At 52.6% G+C, this 16,553-nt stretch overlaps 1 protein-coding gene across 2 annotated transcripts; it reads left to right on the forward strand.

The window, feature by feature from the left end:
- The first annotated feature begins 3,103 nt into the window (after positions 1–3,103).
- On the forward strand, positions 3,104–10,227 carry TIGD3 (tigger transposable element derived 3). Of its 2 annotated transcripts, none has more exons than XM_050958880.1 (2): positions 3,104–3,355; positions 4,578–10,227. In XM_050958880.1, exon 2 carries the CDS (start codon positions 4,654–4,656, stop codon positions 6,091–6,093), a length of 1,440 nt encoding a protein of 479 aa, XP_050814837.1. In that variant the 5' UTR covers positions 3,104–3,355; positions 4,578–4,653; the 3' UTR covers positions 6,094–10,227. The 2 variants fall into 2 exon arrangements, with proteins under 2 accessions (XP_050814837.1, XP_050814835.1); XM_050958878.1 differs by having other exon boundaries at positions 4,599–10,227.
- Positions 10,228–16,553: the final 6,326 nt, after the last annotated feature.

Raw genomic sequence — 16,553 nt, forward strand, 5'->3', positions numbered from 1 at the left:
TGGCAGTGCAGCCCTATCCAGGGTTCTTTAACTCTTATCAGCCACGCTGCTACAGCTCCAGCAAGGAACTGAACTCCCTCTGCACCTGCAGCTCTTCTTATAATAGGCTGCTGGGCCCTGATTGGCTGTGTCCCACACAGTCACTCTAGGCAGCTTGGAGGACCCTTTCCATTGCTCTGTTTTGGGGCAGGGTGTGGCCTGGCTATGAGGCCTCCAGCAGGGGGCCTCAGAGGGCATAAAGAGGGGAGTAGCGAGCTGGAGCAGGGAGGTGATTTGACCTCTGTATAGGACATTGGTGAGACTAGTACTGGAATAGTGCGTCCAGTTCTGGGGTCCACGTTTTAGGAAGGGTGTTGGTTAAATTGGAGAGGGTGCAGAAAAGAGCCACTAAGATGGGTGGAAAAAAAGGCCTGACAGTGAGAGACTTAAAGAGCTCGATTAGTTTAGTTTAGTTTAATCACAAAGAAGATTAAGCAGTGAGTTGATCATGGTATGTAAGCACCTTCCCACTGAAAAAATCCCGGGTCCTAAAGGGCTCTTTAACCTAGTGGAGAAAGGCAGACTAAGAACTGAAGGCTGGAAGTGAAAGCCAGACACATTCAAATACAGGACACATTTTTCAAAGGGAGAGTGATTAACAATTGGAACAACCTGCCAAGGACAGGGGTGGATTCTCCATCAGATCCAGACTCTAGAAAATGCTTCAGTGAAACACAAGTTAATAGGGGGCTCAAAGATGCAGCTGTCCTGAACTCTGCTGATCACAGGCAGAGAAAGCAAAGCTACATGGCTGCTGGTCTGGTTTATCGTTCAACCCCCAGGTGTTTTTAAATTACCCGGCCCCCATCAGAGTCGGGTCCTCAGCGCCCACTCCGTGACTAATGCTTTCGACCATCTCCAGCTGGCTCAGAGATGCTGCTCCAGCCTGGCCAACCATGACCTGGCCTCAGTTATTCAGCTTTGGGCATTGCTCAGCTCAACCACAGCACTGCAGTGACCTGAGTGTGACACCTTCAGCCCCGAGAAAACGCCAGCTGACGTGGTCAGTTGCAGTGTATCTCCTCAGCAGTGCCAGCTACTGTTAACGCATCAGCCCTCTCTTCTGCTCTCAGCACTGGCTTCCCGTACAATGCTGAATCAAGTTCAAGGTCTGGGTTCTGCAGGCTCCATGACTTGCACCCAAGGTACCAAGAAGGCTGCCTATAATTGCAGGATGGAGCCCCCCACTCCGCTCCTCTGACCCAGTGGCACTCTACAATAAGGGTAAAGCTCATCTGTGCAGGGAGACAGATCTTTCTGGGGGGCTGCAGAATGAGCTCCCTGAGGAGCTAAGGCCCATCCCAAACCTTGCTGCCTTCTGCTCCAAGTGTCAGGTGCATCTCCTTGCCCTGTCTTCTCTAATACAAATACAGAGCAACAGCTATATTCAAAAACCCTACCAAAACAAGACATTCCACTGCTCGTGCTTCTCACCCTGGGAGAGGAGGGGAGAAGAAACCCTACATGACAAATGTGGCGTCATGTGGCTCAATAGACCACAGGAAGGTGCCCAGATACCACGGTGATGACTCTACACAGAAAAGAATGAGAGCTGCCCCAGTGCTGTTCTAACTATACACTCCACTTCCCATGCCCCACCCCCCACAGTTCCTCTCCCCCCCTGTGACAGCCATAGCAGCTAGGTGGGTTTTGCTAGAAGGCATTGGTGTAGAACTCAGCAAGGCAAAAAGAGGCCATCAGAGCTCGTTGGAAATTGATTCATACCCTCACCTACCCCCATCCCCCTGCCAGGGAAAGTTTAAATGAAGACAAAACCAAAGCATTGTTTTGTCAAAAATGTCAATGGAAAAACTGAGAGAAAGAAGGCGGGTGAGGTGATCTCTTGTATTGGACCAACCGCTGTTGGTGAAAGAGAGAAGCTTCCAGCTTACACAGAGGTGAAAGCACGTCTCTTTCACCAACAGAGGTTGGTCCAATAAAAGAGATCACCTCACCCACCTTGTCACTTTAATATTTTGGGACGAATATGGCTACACCACTACTGCGAACAATGGAAAAAAATTGTCAAAAAAGGAAAACTCAAATTTTCTGTGAAAACCACCAAAACACATAAAATGTTCTGCCAAAAACCATTACATTAAACTTCCCAAATAGTTGTGCATGCATCTGATGAAGTGGGTATTCACCCACGGAAAGCTCATGCTCCAAAACGTCTGTTAGTCTATAAGGTAGCACAGGATTCTTTGCTGCTTTTACAGATCCAGACTAACAGAGCTACACCTCTGATAGGAAACAACAGATTGCTTATGACATGAAAACCGTGCTCTGGTCTTTACTACAGCACCCTGCTGTGTGTGCCCCTGGGATGCCTGTGCAGCCAGGACTGGGTTAGCAGCCAGCTGGTTTAGATGCATTTTAAAGGCAATTTTTATCAGTCTTCCTCATTCACAGTCTTCGCTGATTGATTAACTTATATCTCCCCCATTGCACCCTAGCGGGAACTCCCGGGTTGGAGCAGGGGAATGGGGGTGGCTGGCAGCCAGGACTGCTGGGGCCAAGCTCTAGTGGGGTTGGGGGGGAGAAGGGGAGGTCAACTGGGCTGGCGAAGGGGGCCTGGGAGTCGGGAAGAGAAGCCAGGAGTCCTGATTCTGCCGCAAACACCCTGTCGTTCCATGACTGGAGGATAAATATGCACCCAAAAATACATGGCTCTCGACAATACAAAGTCTCTCCAGCATATCTCCTTAGAGCAGAACCATGCTCAGGCCTGGGCCACTCGCCAGCTGTCTCCCCGGGCCCCCCGCGGGATAACAAGGCATCTGACACAAAACTCCTGCTCTTGTTGGCTGCAGGATTTTCACCTCCAAGGTCCTGCTGGCCAGGGACATTCACCCCACTCCCCTGCGGGAGAAGACCCACGGGCCCATCAGCCGCGCCAGTGGCAAAGTGAAACCCCGCCGGGCTCCCGGTGCAGCCCCCAGCCTTTCGGCACTTGCAAGAGGGAGGAAACGACCCGTAATTCCCCTCTTTGCTGAACCGTTTACATCCCTTTCTGGACCTAGACAAGGTGTGAGCGGCAGGGGACTTAGGCGCGTGTAAACCCGGACCCTGGATCGCCCAAACCTGGGCAGCGGAGCCGAACCAGCCGACGGATTGGTTTCTCCAGCGCTCCTAAAGCGCCGGGATCCAGCGGCCAGGTTTTACTCCGAGCCTTTGCCGCCGCCGCTGCTGAAAACTGAAGATCCAGAAGTGGGGGGGGATCAGGATCCGGAAACCTGAAGCCCTCAACTCCCCCAGGCCAGGGATGGCCCCTGCTGTAGCCCCCGGAGAGCCAGAGGACCAGGCTCTCTCCTAGGTACGTACGGAGCAAAGGTAGCTTGCACGGGGACTGCCCCCGGGAGCGGTAGTTGTGTGCGAGGCGAGGCCTGCAGAGCTGCTGTCCCGTCCCCACAGCCCGGGCAGCTTATGCCGGATTTAGCTCTTCCCCCGCCAGCTGAGGTTCCGCTCCCCCGGGGGCATCATGCTAAATTATTTCTGTGCGCGCGCGCGAGGGGCGATCTTTCCAAAAATACGGGTGGGTGGGTGTTAAAACGAAGCCTGTTTGAGGGGCATCTTTTCCCCACACTTAGGATTTCTAATAGCTGGAAGGGATATAAAGCCAACCTCTAGCTATTGGGGTCAGGAGTAAAATCTCCCTCCCCCTCGTAGGGCAAGTTATCCTATAGCTGCAGGGATCCCGGTACTTTCCTGTGAAGCGGCTGGTACTGGTGACTGCTGGGCTAGAGGGGCCCACTGGTTTTATCTAGCAGGGCTGCTCTGGTTTAAAAACCATCTACAGGTTATGAATTCAGAGTGTGGTTTCTCTAGTAGTCAGTTTCCCCATTACATATCAGTTTCCCCAAGGAGGCAATGTTTGGGGTGTGTCCACTGTAGGAGAAAAGTGGCATTACAATCAAATGTCATAATAGAAAACTTGTTCTGTTCGTGATAACACATATGGGTCCTAGCTGAAATCAGGGCCCCGTTGTGCAGGGCATTGGCCACCTCCTTCTTCCCCTACTGAGATCAGGGCCCCCTTGTGTCAGGCACTACACAGCCCTGAAGCTGAGAATGAGGCCCCATGATTCTGCACCAGCCCCCGCTTGACTGAGATAAGAGGCACCTGTTGTGCCAAGAGCTGCATGAAATAAGACAATCCCTGTGCTTAAAAGTGTACGATCGGTCATTTGGACAAGCTGCATTTTTAAGCAACCTAAATTTGGAGGCAGTTTTGAGCTGGGTGGTTCCCTTCAAATTAGGCATTTAACTAACTGAGACGGCCTCCCCAGAAATGTCTCCCATATTTATTAAAATTACATTTAGGTGGTTGTGGCTGAGTCAACTGGGCATGGTTCTGGGAGCCAAGATTCCAGGACTCTAGTCCCAGCTCTGGGAGGGGATGAAACTTAGTGAGATGGGAGCAGGAGCTGGGAGTCAGGACTCGGGTTCTAGCCACAGGGTTGTTAAGTTTCCCTTGGATTCCGTCTCCCCATCTTATCAATGGCTGACTAAGGTTTTCTGGGGGGGTTGGGTGGGAGGGTCTCTTCTTTCTCCTCTAGATATTCCAGCCCCCAGTGCCTGGCACATCCCTTCACCTCCCACTCCAGATCCGCCATGGAGCTGAACGGGAAGAAGAAACTTCATGCTCTTTCCTTGGCAGAGAAGATCCAGGTGCTGGAGATGCTGGACGAATCCAAGATGTCCCAGTCAGAGGTGGCTCGTCGCTTCCAAGTCTCCCAGCCCCAGATCTCCCGCATCTGCAAGAACAAGGAGAAGCTGCTGGCTGACTGGTGTAGCGGGACGGCCAACCGGGAGCGGAAGCGCAAGCGGGAGTCCAAATACAGCAGCATTGACGAGGCCCTGCTGTGCTGGTTCCACATCGCCCGCACCAAGATGTGGGACGTCACAGGGCCCATGCTGCTTCAGAAAGCCAAGGAGCTCGCGGACATCATGGGCCAGGAGTTTGTGCCTAGCATTGGCTGGCTGGTGCGGTGGAAGCGCCGTAACAACGTCTGCTTTGGCCAGCGGCACCCAGCACGAGCGGTCCATGCCCCTGAGCCCCCGTGCGACAAGGGACCGGCACCGACTTCCCTCAGCCTGCCCCAGCTGCTGAAGGATTTTGCCCCGGAGAATGTTTTTGGCTGCGAGGAGGTGGTGCTGCTGTATAAGGCCATGCCGGGCAGGGAGTGGGAGGGAAGGGAACGGCTGTGCGTGGCGCTGTGTGTGAACGGGAGCGGCACAGAGAAGCGGAAGCCCGTGGTGGTCGGCAAGCGGCTGGCTCCGCGATGTTTCTTTGGGGTCAACACGGAAGCTTTGCCGGTCCTTTACCGCAGCAGCGCCGATGGTCAGCTGACACCGGAGCTCTTCTCAGAGTGGCTGACGGACTTTGACCGGGAGATGGGCCGGCAGCACCGCAGTGTGGCGCTGGTGCTGGACGCCGAGCGGCGCTGCCCTGATCGAGAGCCTGCCAACATCCGCCTGGTCTTCCTGCCCCCGCGGCCTCGCCATGACAACAGCCCCTCGCCTTGCCCGCTCCACCCCGACATCGTCCGTGATTTCAAGTCCCGCTACAAGCGCAGGCTTTTGGGCAAAGTGTCCTCCATCAGCAGCGAGACTGACAGCTCCCCGGCCTCCATCGCTGCCTCCATCACTGTGCTGGACGCCCTCCACATGGTGGCGGCCGCTTGGGACAAAGTCCAGCCCTCCCTGGTGGAACGGTGCTTTAGGGAGGCCGGCTGCTCTAAGGGGAAGGGGTCCCTGGGGCCCCCCAGCCTTGCCCCCCCCAGGGGGATGAGCCTAGAAGATTTCTGGCGCTTTGTGGACATGGAGACAGAGCTGGCCTCTCCCCCAGCCCTGCCCCCAGCCGGGGCCTATAAGGAGGAGGAAGAGGAGGAGGGGGAGGGAGAGGACCTTTTTGGCACCCTGCCCACCAAGGCCGATGCTTTGAAGGCCCTGGGGACCCTGCGGCGCTGGTTCGAGTGCAACGGCTCGGCCGAGGGGGTCTTCCAGCAGTTCTACAGCTGCGAGGAGGAGGTGGAGCGGCTGTGCTGCTAGTGAGCACCCAACTCCCCACACTACCCCTGGCGGCCTCCCAGCGCTAGAGCATGGAGGGGCTGGTGGCCCTTTATCCCACCAACTCAGTGCTTAGAGAGCAGGATTCCAGCCCAATCGCCCAGTGCCTGAGTGCGGGGGGGCTGGCGTCATGCCCCAGTCCCCCACTGGGGGACACCATAGGGACTGGATTCGTGCCCCCATTCTCTGCCACAGCCTCTGAGAGCTGGTTCTGGGGGAGAGGAATTGGAGACCTGCCCTTTTCTTTCTTCTGGGTGCATCTTTATGGGCATATAAAGATCTGGAAGAGCCCCCGTTACTAGTTACTGCTATTACCACCACTCTCAGCAGGATCCTCAGCCAAAAGTTTCACACTGGCAATTCTGGGGTGCCCCCATTTCAAGGATGTCCTGCTAGTCACCCCCCCAAAAGGGGCCAAGCGTCTTCAGAAGGGGGCTTGAGTCAGGCTCCTGTCATCCTAATGGAATCACAATTACTGCAACTCTCCTGAGTCAGGCTTAGAAACTTTTCCCCACAGAACTGCACTTCTGCACGAAATAAATCTAGGGAAGAAAGAAAGCGGGAGTTGAATTTTGACAGTTTCCCTCCCAATTGTTTGAGCGCTAGGGCATTCAACAAAACCAACCCCCCTGAAAGCGATAGCAACACCAGCCTGAGTGGGGAAAACAGCTCCCCACATTAAATGAATTTCCTTTCCAGGCACCTTATTATCCTTCAGCTTCCCAGGGATCCAAGGAAAGGGAGGAAGAGAAGTGATGTTCTAATGTGAGGTAGTGCACCACCCCAGAGCCAGCAGCCTCTGATCTTTGGATGGGAAGATTTAACTTCCATGGCTGCAGAGGTGAACAGAAGTATGGACCAGAGGGTAGGGCAGTGGCCTGGAAGTCAGGACTCCTGGATCCTATTTCTAGCTCTGGGAGGGGAGTGGTGTCTAGTGGTCAGAGCAGAGAAGGCCTGTACTCAGGATTCCTGGGTTCTATCCCCAGCTCTGAGTGGGGCGTGGTATCTACACTGTAATGTAAGCCCAGGGTTTGAACTCAGGCCTAACCCCCCTTCCGTCTACACACTAATTGCACTAACTCAGGGTCAGAGGACCCCAGAGGAGTAGAGGGTCCAAGCCCTATTGCTTTGCAGTGTAGCGGCAGCCCTACTGGACTCAAGCTCTGGGAGTCTGCCAACGGTCTCCCACAATCCCATGGGTCATCTTTCTTTGTCCTCTGAACAGGCAAGGTTTCCCACCCTGTACCATGACCAAAGGGCTAGCGCAGCCACGTTTTGGGAGGGCACAAGGAAGTGTGGGACATGGTAGTTGGACTCGGGCCTGCATAATGCAGTATAGATGCTGGAGCCCTAGGTTGGGCCCCAGGGTTCAACAATCCCTAACCCGGGGTAACAAAGGAGTGTAGATGCTCAAACCCTAGGTTAACAAACCTAGGATCTGCACCCTCCAGTTCCACTCACCCTGGACTTACATTGCAATGTAGACAGGCCCTGGGAGTCCTGACTTCTGGGCTCTATTCCGAGCTCTGCCTCTGACCTTGAGCAAGTCCCAAATCCTCTCGGTGCCTCAGTTTCCTCTCCCACCCTTTGTCTGTTTCGACTCAGCTCTTTGGGGGCAGGAACCATCTCTCGCTAGGTGTACAGGGCCCAGCCTAATGGGGGTTCTAAGTGCTACCATAATGCTCCTAATAAATAAGGAAATACCTTTTAAAAAGCAAGATAACCAAACCAGACTTACAGGCCATAAAGAGGAGCAGATGCCTCATTTTATTAATTCCCCCTCCCCCACCTTCTTTTCAAGTCACCTTTAAACAAACACACACTGTAAAACTACGATATTTCCTATGGAAATGGCCTTGCCACAGGGAGCTGCACCCACAGACAGAATTCCTGGCTTGCCATACGGACAATGGCTGATGGTCCTATTTTTCCAATGGAAACTTAACTCGCTGTCGAGAGGTTTAAACATGCCCAGTTTGTTCTGCTGCAAAACATAATGGCCCTGGGATTGGAGAGGGGTTTTTGCTTTGTCCGCTGTTGCCTGGACATACTAGACTAGCTTTATGGGAAAGCAGTGGGAGTCGGTTCTATCCCCAGCTCTGGGCAGGGAGCTGAATCTAATGAGGTAGAGCAGGGCAGGCTGGGTGTCAGGACTCCTGGGTTCTGTTCCCAGCTTGGTCACTGACTGGAGCAGCTCAATTTGCCATTCTCTGCCTCTTTTTCCTCTCCTGCCCTTCGTCTATTCAGGCTCTAAGCTCTTGCAGGGACGGTTTCACCCCCTGTCTGTGCAGCACCTGCCCAAGGGGTGGGAGGGAGGCTCCCCAGTCTTAGTCAGAAATGCCAGGCACTCTCAGAACAGAAATAATTTACTCACATACCTGACTAGCTTGCAAGATCAGGGCCCTTACAGAGGAACAATAACAAAACTTCAAACCTAGTTAATAGACTGCAAGGGACACTGTGGATCATCTCATCTGCCCTCCTGCGCAGCCCAGGCCGGGGAAAGTGCAGAGATTGCAAACTTCAATCCAGTTCAATGACTAACATTTCAGGCTGTCCCCTGAAACGAGGGTATCTGCGCTGTTGGCGCCGAGTTGCAGTCAGTTGCAGCAAAAAGACCACCCTTTGCAGAGGAGGCTGTTAGTAGGTCTGGGGCCGTGGTTCCAGAGCCACAGGTTCTGGAACTAGGGGGGAGGGCAGCCCCCAGCTTGAAGTGGTTTCCGTTATATACAGAGTTTGCAGTTAGGTTGAATGGCTCAGCACCCCCACTATACAGATTGTACACGGGCGCTGGAACAGAGAGCCCCATTTACTCCAGCGGTTCACCCTGCTAAGATCTGACTGTAGGGCCGGGTCTCCATTCAACACACAGCTCCTTCAGTACCCAAGATATGCTGGGTTTGGACTCATCCTCTCCAAAATTTCCACCATGGTTGTCGCTGCAGGAAAGCAAACGGCGTAAACAGAACGGGTCGGGCAACGGGGTTTTGCTTTGCAAAATTTTGATGAAAATGAATCAAAATCATTTTGTTTTTTCAGGAAAGGTTGAAGGACTTCAGCCAGAGCCCAAAGTTTGTCCCAAAAAAACATTTTGTTGCTGTTGCTGTGTCTCATGGGAGTTGCGTTTCAGTACCTCATTCTTTTTGATAGGCCAGGCTCCCAGGTCAGACTACATCTCCCATAATGCACCACTGTCCTCCTTCTTGAAAGGGTACCTCACTGGAAATGTTATCTGTCTGGAAAAGACCAGCTCGTACAGGAAAATCAAGGACATGGGGTGTCCAAACTAAAACTCCCACGAAGCACTGCAGCAGCATCTCCAAATTGAAATCTTTTGATTTTTGACAAAAAATACCCCAAACCAATACAAAAAATGCCCAGACATTTCCCATGGGAAGCAGGTGCTTTTTGCAAAACATTTTCTTTAAATCAAACCCACAACTTTCCAGGGATAAATATTTTCGATGGAAAATTTTCCTTCCGCCTCATTTTCAACCTTGATTGTGCAGCAGCCTGGGCTTCATGCTGCCAGTGTCTCCAGGTACCTGCATGGGGAACAGACATTTGATTACCGAGGGCTCTTCAGTCTATCCAGCAAAGGCCTAACATGACCCAGCAGCTGGATGTTGAAGCCAGACAAGTTCCAAGGAACAATGGATGAAGGGCTGGAGTGGATTCTCCATCACTGGCACTTTTTAAATGCAGACCGGATGTTGGGCTGACAGATCTGCTTCAGTTCAAATGGGAATTAATTGAGGAGTGACCTGTGGCCTGTGCTATACAGGACGTCAGACCAGAAATCTAAGAATTGCCATCACAATGTGACCCCACCGTTCCAATTCACGTGGCGCTTCGCAGCTAAACAATTCCCAGGGATACAGCTAATGTTTTGGATTGGATCAGGCAGCAGGAAAGCAGTCTCACCGCCCCTAGGAGTTCCAAAATCATGAGCTGGCTGGAAAATCAGCACGCTATTGGCTTAAATTTTTTGTTTTGTTTTGTTTGTTTTTGAAACACACACTTTCCCCCCCTAAAGCTACTGTCTGGGTTTTCAGTTGTTTCCAGGCTTCTCCCTGCACCCACAGGCTGGAAATATTAAAAATACATATGCACACACGGATTGCATTGGTTTCACTTAAACTGGCTTTTGGTTTAGCCGGCACCTGCAAATTTACTGACACAAGTCAAGCAGCTCTGCACCCAGTTTGAAGCAATACAAGCACATCCCCACACCGAGTCGCATTAGTTTAACCAAGCCCGTGTCTATACAGAAGAGCTGTGGCTTATGGGTAGAGCACAGGACAGGGATCTGGATTCTATTCCCATCTCTGCCACTGGCCTGCTGGGTGACCTTGGGCAAGTCACTTCAGAGCTCCAGGTCTCAGTTTCTCCATCTGTAAAATGTGGCTAGTGATGTAAAGTGCTTTCAGTTAGTTTCATAGAATCTAAAGCCAGCCAGGACCATTAGATCATCTAGCCTGGCCTCCCTTAGAAACACAGGCCATTCAATTCCATCCAAATACCCGTGCTGAGTCCAATGACTTTAGTCTCTTGAGGACTGTGTCTTAACTCCACTGTTGAGCCCCACGCAGAGAACAGGAGAGACAGAGGGTCCCCGAGGCCTCTGTGAGGCAGGGATTGAGGAGGTGAGACATGCCTGGATGATCCCAGCAGCTGGCCCACAGCTGGTGCTTTGGCAGATCTCATGACAAGTGTGGTGTGAGAGCTAGGTATGTTTATACTGCTACAGCTATTCCTGGATAAATACACTGGGGTAAGTCACCATCACACCTCTAACTGCCTCCATGCTAGGACGTGTACAGGTCTGAATAGAGCAGTTAAAACAAGCCAAACAATCGCACCTGTAACTGACAGTTTTACTGGGGCAAAATCTAAGCGTACACCAGGCTCTCATAATCAGAGTCTCTCATAATACCAGGACTCCAGGAGCAGGAGCTTTAAACACGAAAGCAGCAAATATCATGAAACCAGGGCAATGCTGGGAAAGGTGGTTTTTTAGAATCCCACTGTGGTTTTCTTGTAAGATGAATCAAACAAAGGGGAAAAATGAACCGTTGGACAAAGAGCAAGTGTGTTCGATGTAGCTTACACTCACCAGGCACTGAGGGTTTTTTAGATTGGGAGGGAGCTAGAAGACAGGATCTATTCCAAGCCCAAGTCAATTTAACATTGTCCTGAAGCCCCATCACCAGCATAGTCATCAGATGGAGCCTAGATATTGGTACACAAGGCTGGGATATTCAGGGACATGAGTGTTCGGGATTAGAAAGCCTTTCCCCACTAGGGGGCGCTGGTTCCCACCCAGCCCCAGGGCAGCAGGACCGGCTTGCTGAGAGGTGGGAAACGGGCTGCAGGGCCTTTCCCCTCTAAGGGCACCAGCTCCGATCCGGCTCCAAGGTGGTGGGACTGGCTGACCTGGGATGGAGGGGTGAATGGGATATGGGCCTTTCCCCTGTAGCTCCAAGCCGGTCCCAGCACAGGGGGACTGGCTGGCTTAGTGGAGCAGAGAACAGGATTCCAATTAGGTGCCAAATGTCCTGAACGTCCCCTGAAAATCCCAGCCTCGAATTCGGAGCCAGCAGTGAGAAACAGCAGCTACGTTAACAGAAAGACCCAGTAACAATTAATACAAGTTTTTTTGAGGGGTGGGGGAAGGCATCCTTTTCCTCCCCCCTCGGCGTCATTTCCCAGGTTTTCTTTCTCAGAGACTCTATGTGAATGCAAATAAAAACACTATCAATAAGTCCTATTGAAATGCTGTTCTGTCAATCCACGGTGGGGCTGCCTCTGGACACTGAGTGCAGAATTGGGCGCTAGGAATAGTGACTATGAGTTGGCTACAAGCAGGGCTAGAGCCCTGATCCCCTCCCCATGCCATGCCCAAAGGGAAATCCTCATTGCCCTTGGATCTAGGACACATGGTTGAGCAGTTCTGCTTCTATCCAGCAGGGGGTGCTGGGATGCCTGCACATTCCCCACAGTATGTGTCCTCTGGCTGCATTAGCATTGCCCTCAGTGCTGCCACTCAGTTCCCCGGCCTTTTAATCCACAGCCTTCCTCTTGCACAGATGGCACTTGAGAAGTCTCAAGAGAAAGATAATATGCAGGGCATGGGGAAAAAAAAGGCTGCAGGGTGGAGAATAATAGGAAAAATATTCTATTGCCATTCTGTATGTCAATGGTGTAGCCTCATCTGCTAGCTAGCAAAGGAAGGAAGACCCAGTGGTTAAAGTGACTTGGGAGACCCAGGGTCAATTATCTGCTCTGCCACAGATTTCCTGTATGACCTTGGGCAAGTCCCTTACTCTATGTGCCTCACTTTCCCCAATGAGAATAATAGCACTGCCCTGCCTCACCAGAGTATGGTGAGGAAAAATGCGTTAAGGCCAGTGTGATGCTCAGTGACTAGGGCAATGGGGTGCAGACAGGTATCTGAGCTAGGTTCTATGTGCACTGCTGGTCACCCCATCTCCAAAAGGGCATTGCAGAATGAGCAGGGGGGTCAGAGGCCTGGAAACAGTCTCTGAAAAGACTGGGATGGGTTCACAGAGACAAAGGAGGGGGGGCATCATCAAAGTCTCTAAAATACTGACTGGTCTAGAGAAGGGAGATCAGAGCTGCTGTTCTTGTCTTGCACTATGAGAACAAGCGGCTATTCAATGACATTAAAAGCAGGGAAGTTCACAATAAAAGGAAATGCTCACCTCATACAACAAAGCATTAACCTGTGGAACTCCCTGCCACAGAAAGTCACGGGGACCAAGAGCTTAGCAAGTCTCCAGAAAGGGAGTGGAGATTGGATATTCCTGGTCTCCATATCAGAGGGCATAATTTCAGAGATGAGAAACGAGTGTCTGATCACAACTTGTTCTGCAGGGGGCGCTCTCCCCTCACAGTGCTGATCTCTTCCCCCCCACTCCCATGTGGCACTAGGGGACGCTGTGCTGAAGCATTGGAGGCACAATAGGGGGTGTTCTCTCCTTGCTCTCTGTGCTGACCCCAATTCCCCAGTGCAGCACTGGAACATAGTTTCTCAGCTGTGAAGACAGGCTCTGCCCACTTCAGATAGTGTGTGAATGGCCAGGATACATTCTGGCTGGGCTCCCTTTATCCCCCTGCATATTTCAGCTGGAAAGAAGAGTGTCCTTAATTCTCCATTCTAAAGGTGTGTGTCAAGTGAAGCTGTTAGCAAGCAGCTGAACTCCACACCAGAGGCAAAGCAAGGGTTCCCTGTATAAACAGCCCTGCGCCCCTCCCCAGAGGCAGCTGCATCTCAGTGCCAGGCAAGGCTTTTCTATAAACCACTCTGGACTCCTTTAGCAAAGAACGGCGCTGTGGAAATAGGCACTCCCACCATTGCTATTAATTACTAACAACCCGACTCACTCAGGTAATCAGCTCCCTAGAGAACATGACCCTAATACCCGAGTATTATTTTATCACTTGAGTTAATAACCTCAAATAAAGTTATTGACACTAATGGCGGCGGCAATTCCAGCACATTGTTCAGCTCTGGCAGCGCACACACACTTAGCGGTGACTTCATTAAGTTAAGACCAATTTGGCTGTGAATAACGAGGGAAATCAGGTGACTGCGGAGTTTTTTTTAAAAAGGTTCGAACTGCCTTAACATAGAGAAAAATAATCTTCAATGGCCAGTCCCAGTCCCTTCTCTGCCCTAACCACTTGACATCACTCCCCTCCCAGTGCCAGGACCAGAACCCTGGAGTCCTGACTCCCACCACCAAAATCCATTCCCCTCCCAAAGCATTTGGGGAGGCAGGGGAAAGGGTGTGTCAGAACTCCTGGCTTCCCCATCCCATATATCCCAGGTCTGCTACTTGTGAGAGGGGAGGGGAACATCCTCTTTCTGTGCCTCAGTTTCCCCAACTGTAAAATGTGACCGTTGGGGCACTGAGCTCAATGAACTTTTGCAAAGACTTTTGAGACCCTCCGATTGCCAGGGCCTGGAGCAAACCATCCATTACGGACAAGCTGGAGCAGGAATTTAAGCTGGGGGAGTGGTTTGGCACTGGCCCACCATCAATGCTGCAATAACCTCCCTGGTGAAATGCACTTGTACTACTCAAAGATTTGCACTAGTGCAAACCCACTAGCGCCCTCCTCCCTTGGGTTCTAGGGCTGCCATTCACAGGATTCCCACCAGGTGGCAGCAGACCCCTGAAGCTAGCAAGCACAGCAGGGCATCCTCTACGCAGCCAGTAGGATTAGCATCTGTGGCAGGACGAACCCCAGTGAGAGGCGCCGGGGGGTGGCGCTGGTCTCCGTTGCTGTTGGTCGGGGACATTCTGTCCTGCTGGGGAGGCAGCCGATCAAGCCCTGGCTTCCAACGTTGTTAGCCGGTGGGCCTCAGGAGCAGAGAAACTGAGGCACATAGTCTTGAAATACACCCTGGCCTCCGTCCCAGTCACTCTGTTCCCCACCAGACCTGGGACGGAAACCAGGAGTCCTGGCTCCCAGCCCTGCTCTCTCTAACCACTAGACCCCATTCCCCCCAAGCTGAGGATAGGACCCTGGAGTCCTGGCTCCCAGCCCTGCCTACTCTAACCACTATACACCCTTCCCCCTAAGCTGGGGATAGGATCCAGGAGTCCTGGCTCCCAGCCCCCTCTGCTCTAACCGCTAGACCCCACTCCCCAGACACACCAGGCTCCAAATCTCACCCAGGCTGCTTCTCCCCTGGCTCAGGAAAAAGAAAATGATTTGTTTTTTTTTCCAAAGGCAGAACCGAAGAGGCAAAAAGTAGGTCAAGTTTGGGGCTGATAAATCTGGACAACGTCACTGGCTCACCATCCCTAATCTCTGCAGCACAGCCCTGGCCCCACAGCCTCTACACCCCTGTGTTCAACTCTGTCAGTCTGGCCTCTAAGAGAACTGGGGACGTGATGCAAGGCTACCCATCCATCCACCTGCCCCATGCCCCTCCCAGAGCTGGGAATGGAGCCCTGGTTCTAACCACTGGACCCCACTTCCCTCCCAGAGACTAAAGAGGCAAAGTTGTTCTGTAATACATAGTTCTGGCCCAGGGTGGGGAGAGTTTGTGCAATTGATACTTTGGGCCCAGTAGGCAGATGGCCCCTCTAGGGTCACAACAGGGATCTAGCAAGGGGCTCTGCATGGAGACACTGGCTCTATCAGCCCCGGGGGCTATTTTCAGAAGCTTGAAAACATCCTCACATAGGTGAAGCTACAGCCACAGATGGAGAGGTTCATCTATTGGTGCTAATTTGGCTGTCAAGCCAGGGACACCTGCCCAACTCAGCCTGCTCCTTGGCCACCATGCTGGTCCCTGCAGCTCAGCGCCTCCTAGTGGTGCACTGGGGCAGCATAGACTGCAAGGGGAGAACATCCCCTCCTGAGCCACCCCCACCCTCCCTGCAGCACAGTGCTCCCTAATGCCTTAGTGGGGCCTGCACGGACTGTTTTCCTTAGCGGTCACCCACTGACAACAGATTTTGTGACTACTAGATTTTTACCCCACATCTATGCAATCTATAGACTAGGCATCTGGACTCCTGGGTTCTAGCCCCAGCTTGGGGAGGGAAGTGGGATCTAGTAGGTAGGAGCAGGGGATCTGGGAGTCAGGACTCCTGGGTTCTGTGCTGCTGGACTGTGGGTCTTTTGGGGGCAGGGGGGAGAAAGTCCTGGACCTTTTCCATGCGTCAGTTTCCTTCCTCTCTCCCCCATACAGCGGGGTTAAACAGGGCTCATTCCCGTCTGTAAAAGCCTTGGAGATAGATACTGGGAATGGAAATGAGAAGATATTATTGAGGGTGGGGGATGCCTCTCCTCCCCCTGCACATGCACCCCCTCCCCACATACAGTCACACCTGAAACCTGCCTGATCCACCCTATAAGCCCCCTCATCTTCACTCCCCAGCTTGTGCCCAAAGGCAAAGTGCAGCAACTACTCCCTGATTGCTCGGGGGAGGGAGGGGGGAGTTTTTGCTGAAGAGTCCTGAGCCCCTTGCACGCGTGCCCCATGCCTATCGCCATGCACACGCGTGTGCAAACACACATGGCCAAGATGAAAAAACAAAGCATCAAACAAAATGTTTCATTTGACCCCCAATTGACTGGGGGGGGGGAAAGGGAATTTCTGGGTGGTTTTCCCCGGGGGCTGCTGCTGAACAAACCAAGCTTCGTTGCCCAACACGGCGGCACTTTGCTGTTCGAGTGGGAACCGAACTCCGTCGCTTTAGCCAAAACCTCCCAAGAAACGGCACCCAAAAGTCTCCGCCAGGCCTCCCACACCCAGCGCTGATCTCCCTGCGCAGCCCTGGTGCTGTCAGAGTGAGGGGTGACTTGGCCACGGCGCCGCCATCTGTTTCCAGAAATAATGAGCCAGTTCATGTGTTTTATGAATTCCTCTTTTCTCCTCCCCCCCCCCCCCGCCTTCC

Source organism: Gopherus flavomarginatus, chromosome 6, assembly GCF_025201925.1.
Source record: "Gopherus flavomarginatus isolate rGopFla2 chromosome 6, rGopFla2.mat.asm, whole genome shotgun sequence".
NCBI lineage: Eukaryota > Metazoa > Chordata > Testudines > Testudinidae > Gopherus > Gopherus flavomarginatus.

Bases quoted from the DNA above. Each gene is read 5' to 3' on its own strand.
- TIGD3 (XM_050958880.1), top strand. From the start codon at position 4,654: ATGGAGCTGAACGGGAAGAAGAAACTTCATGCTCTTTCCTTGGCAGAG.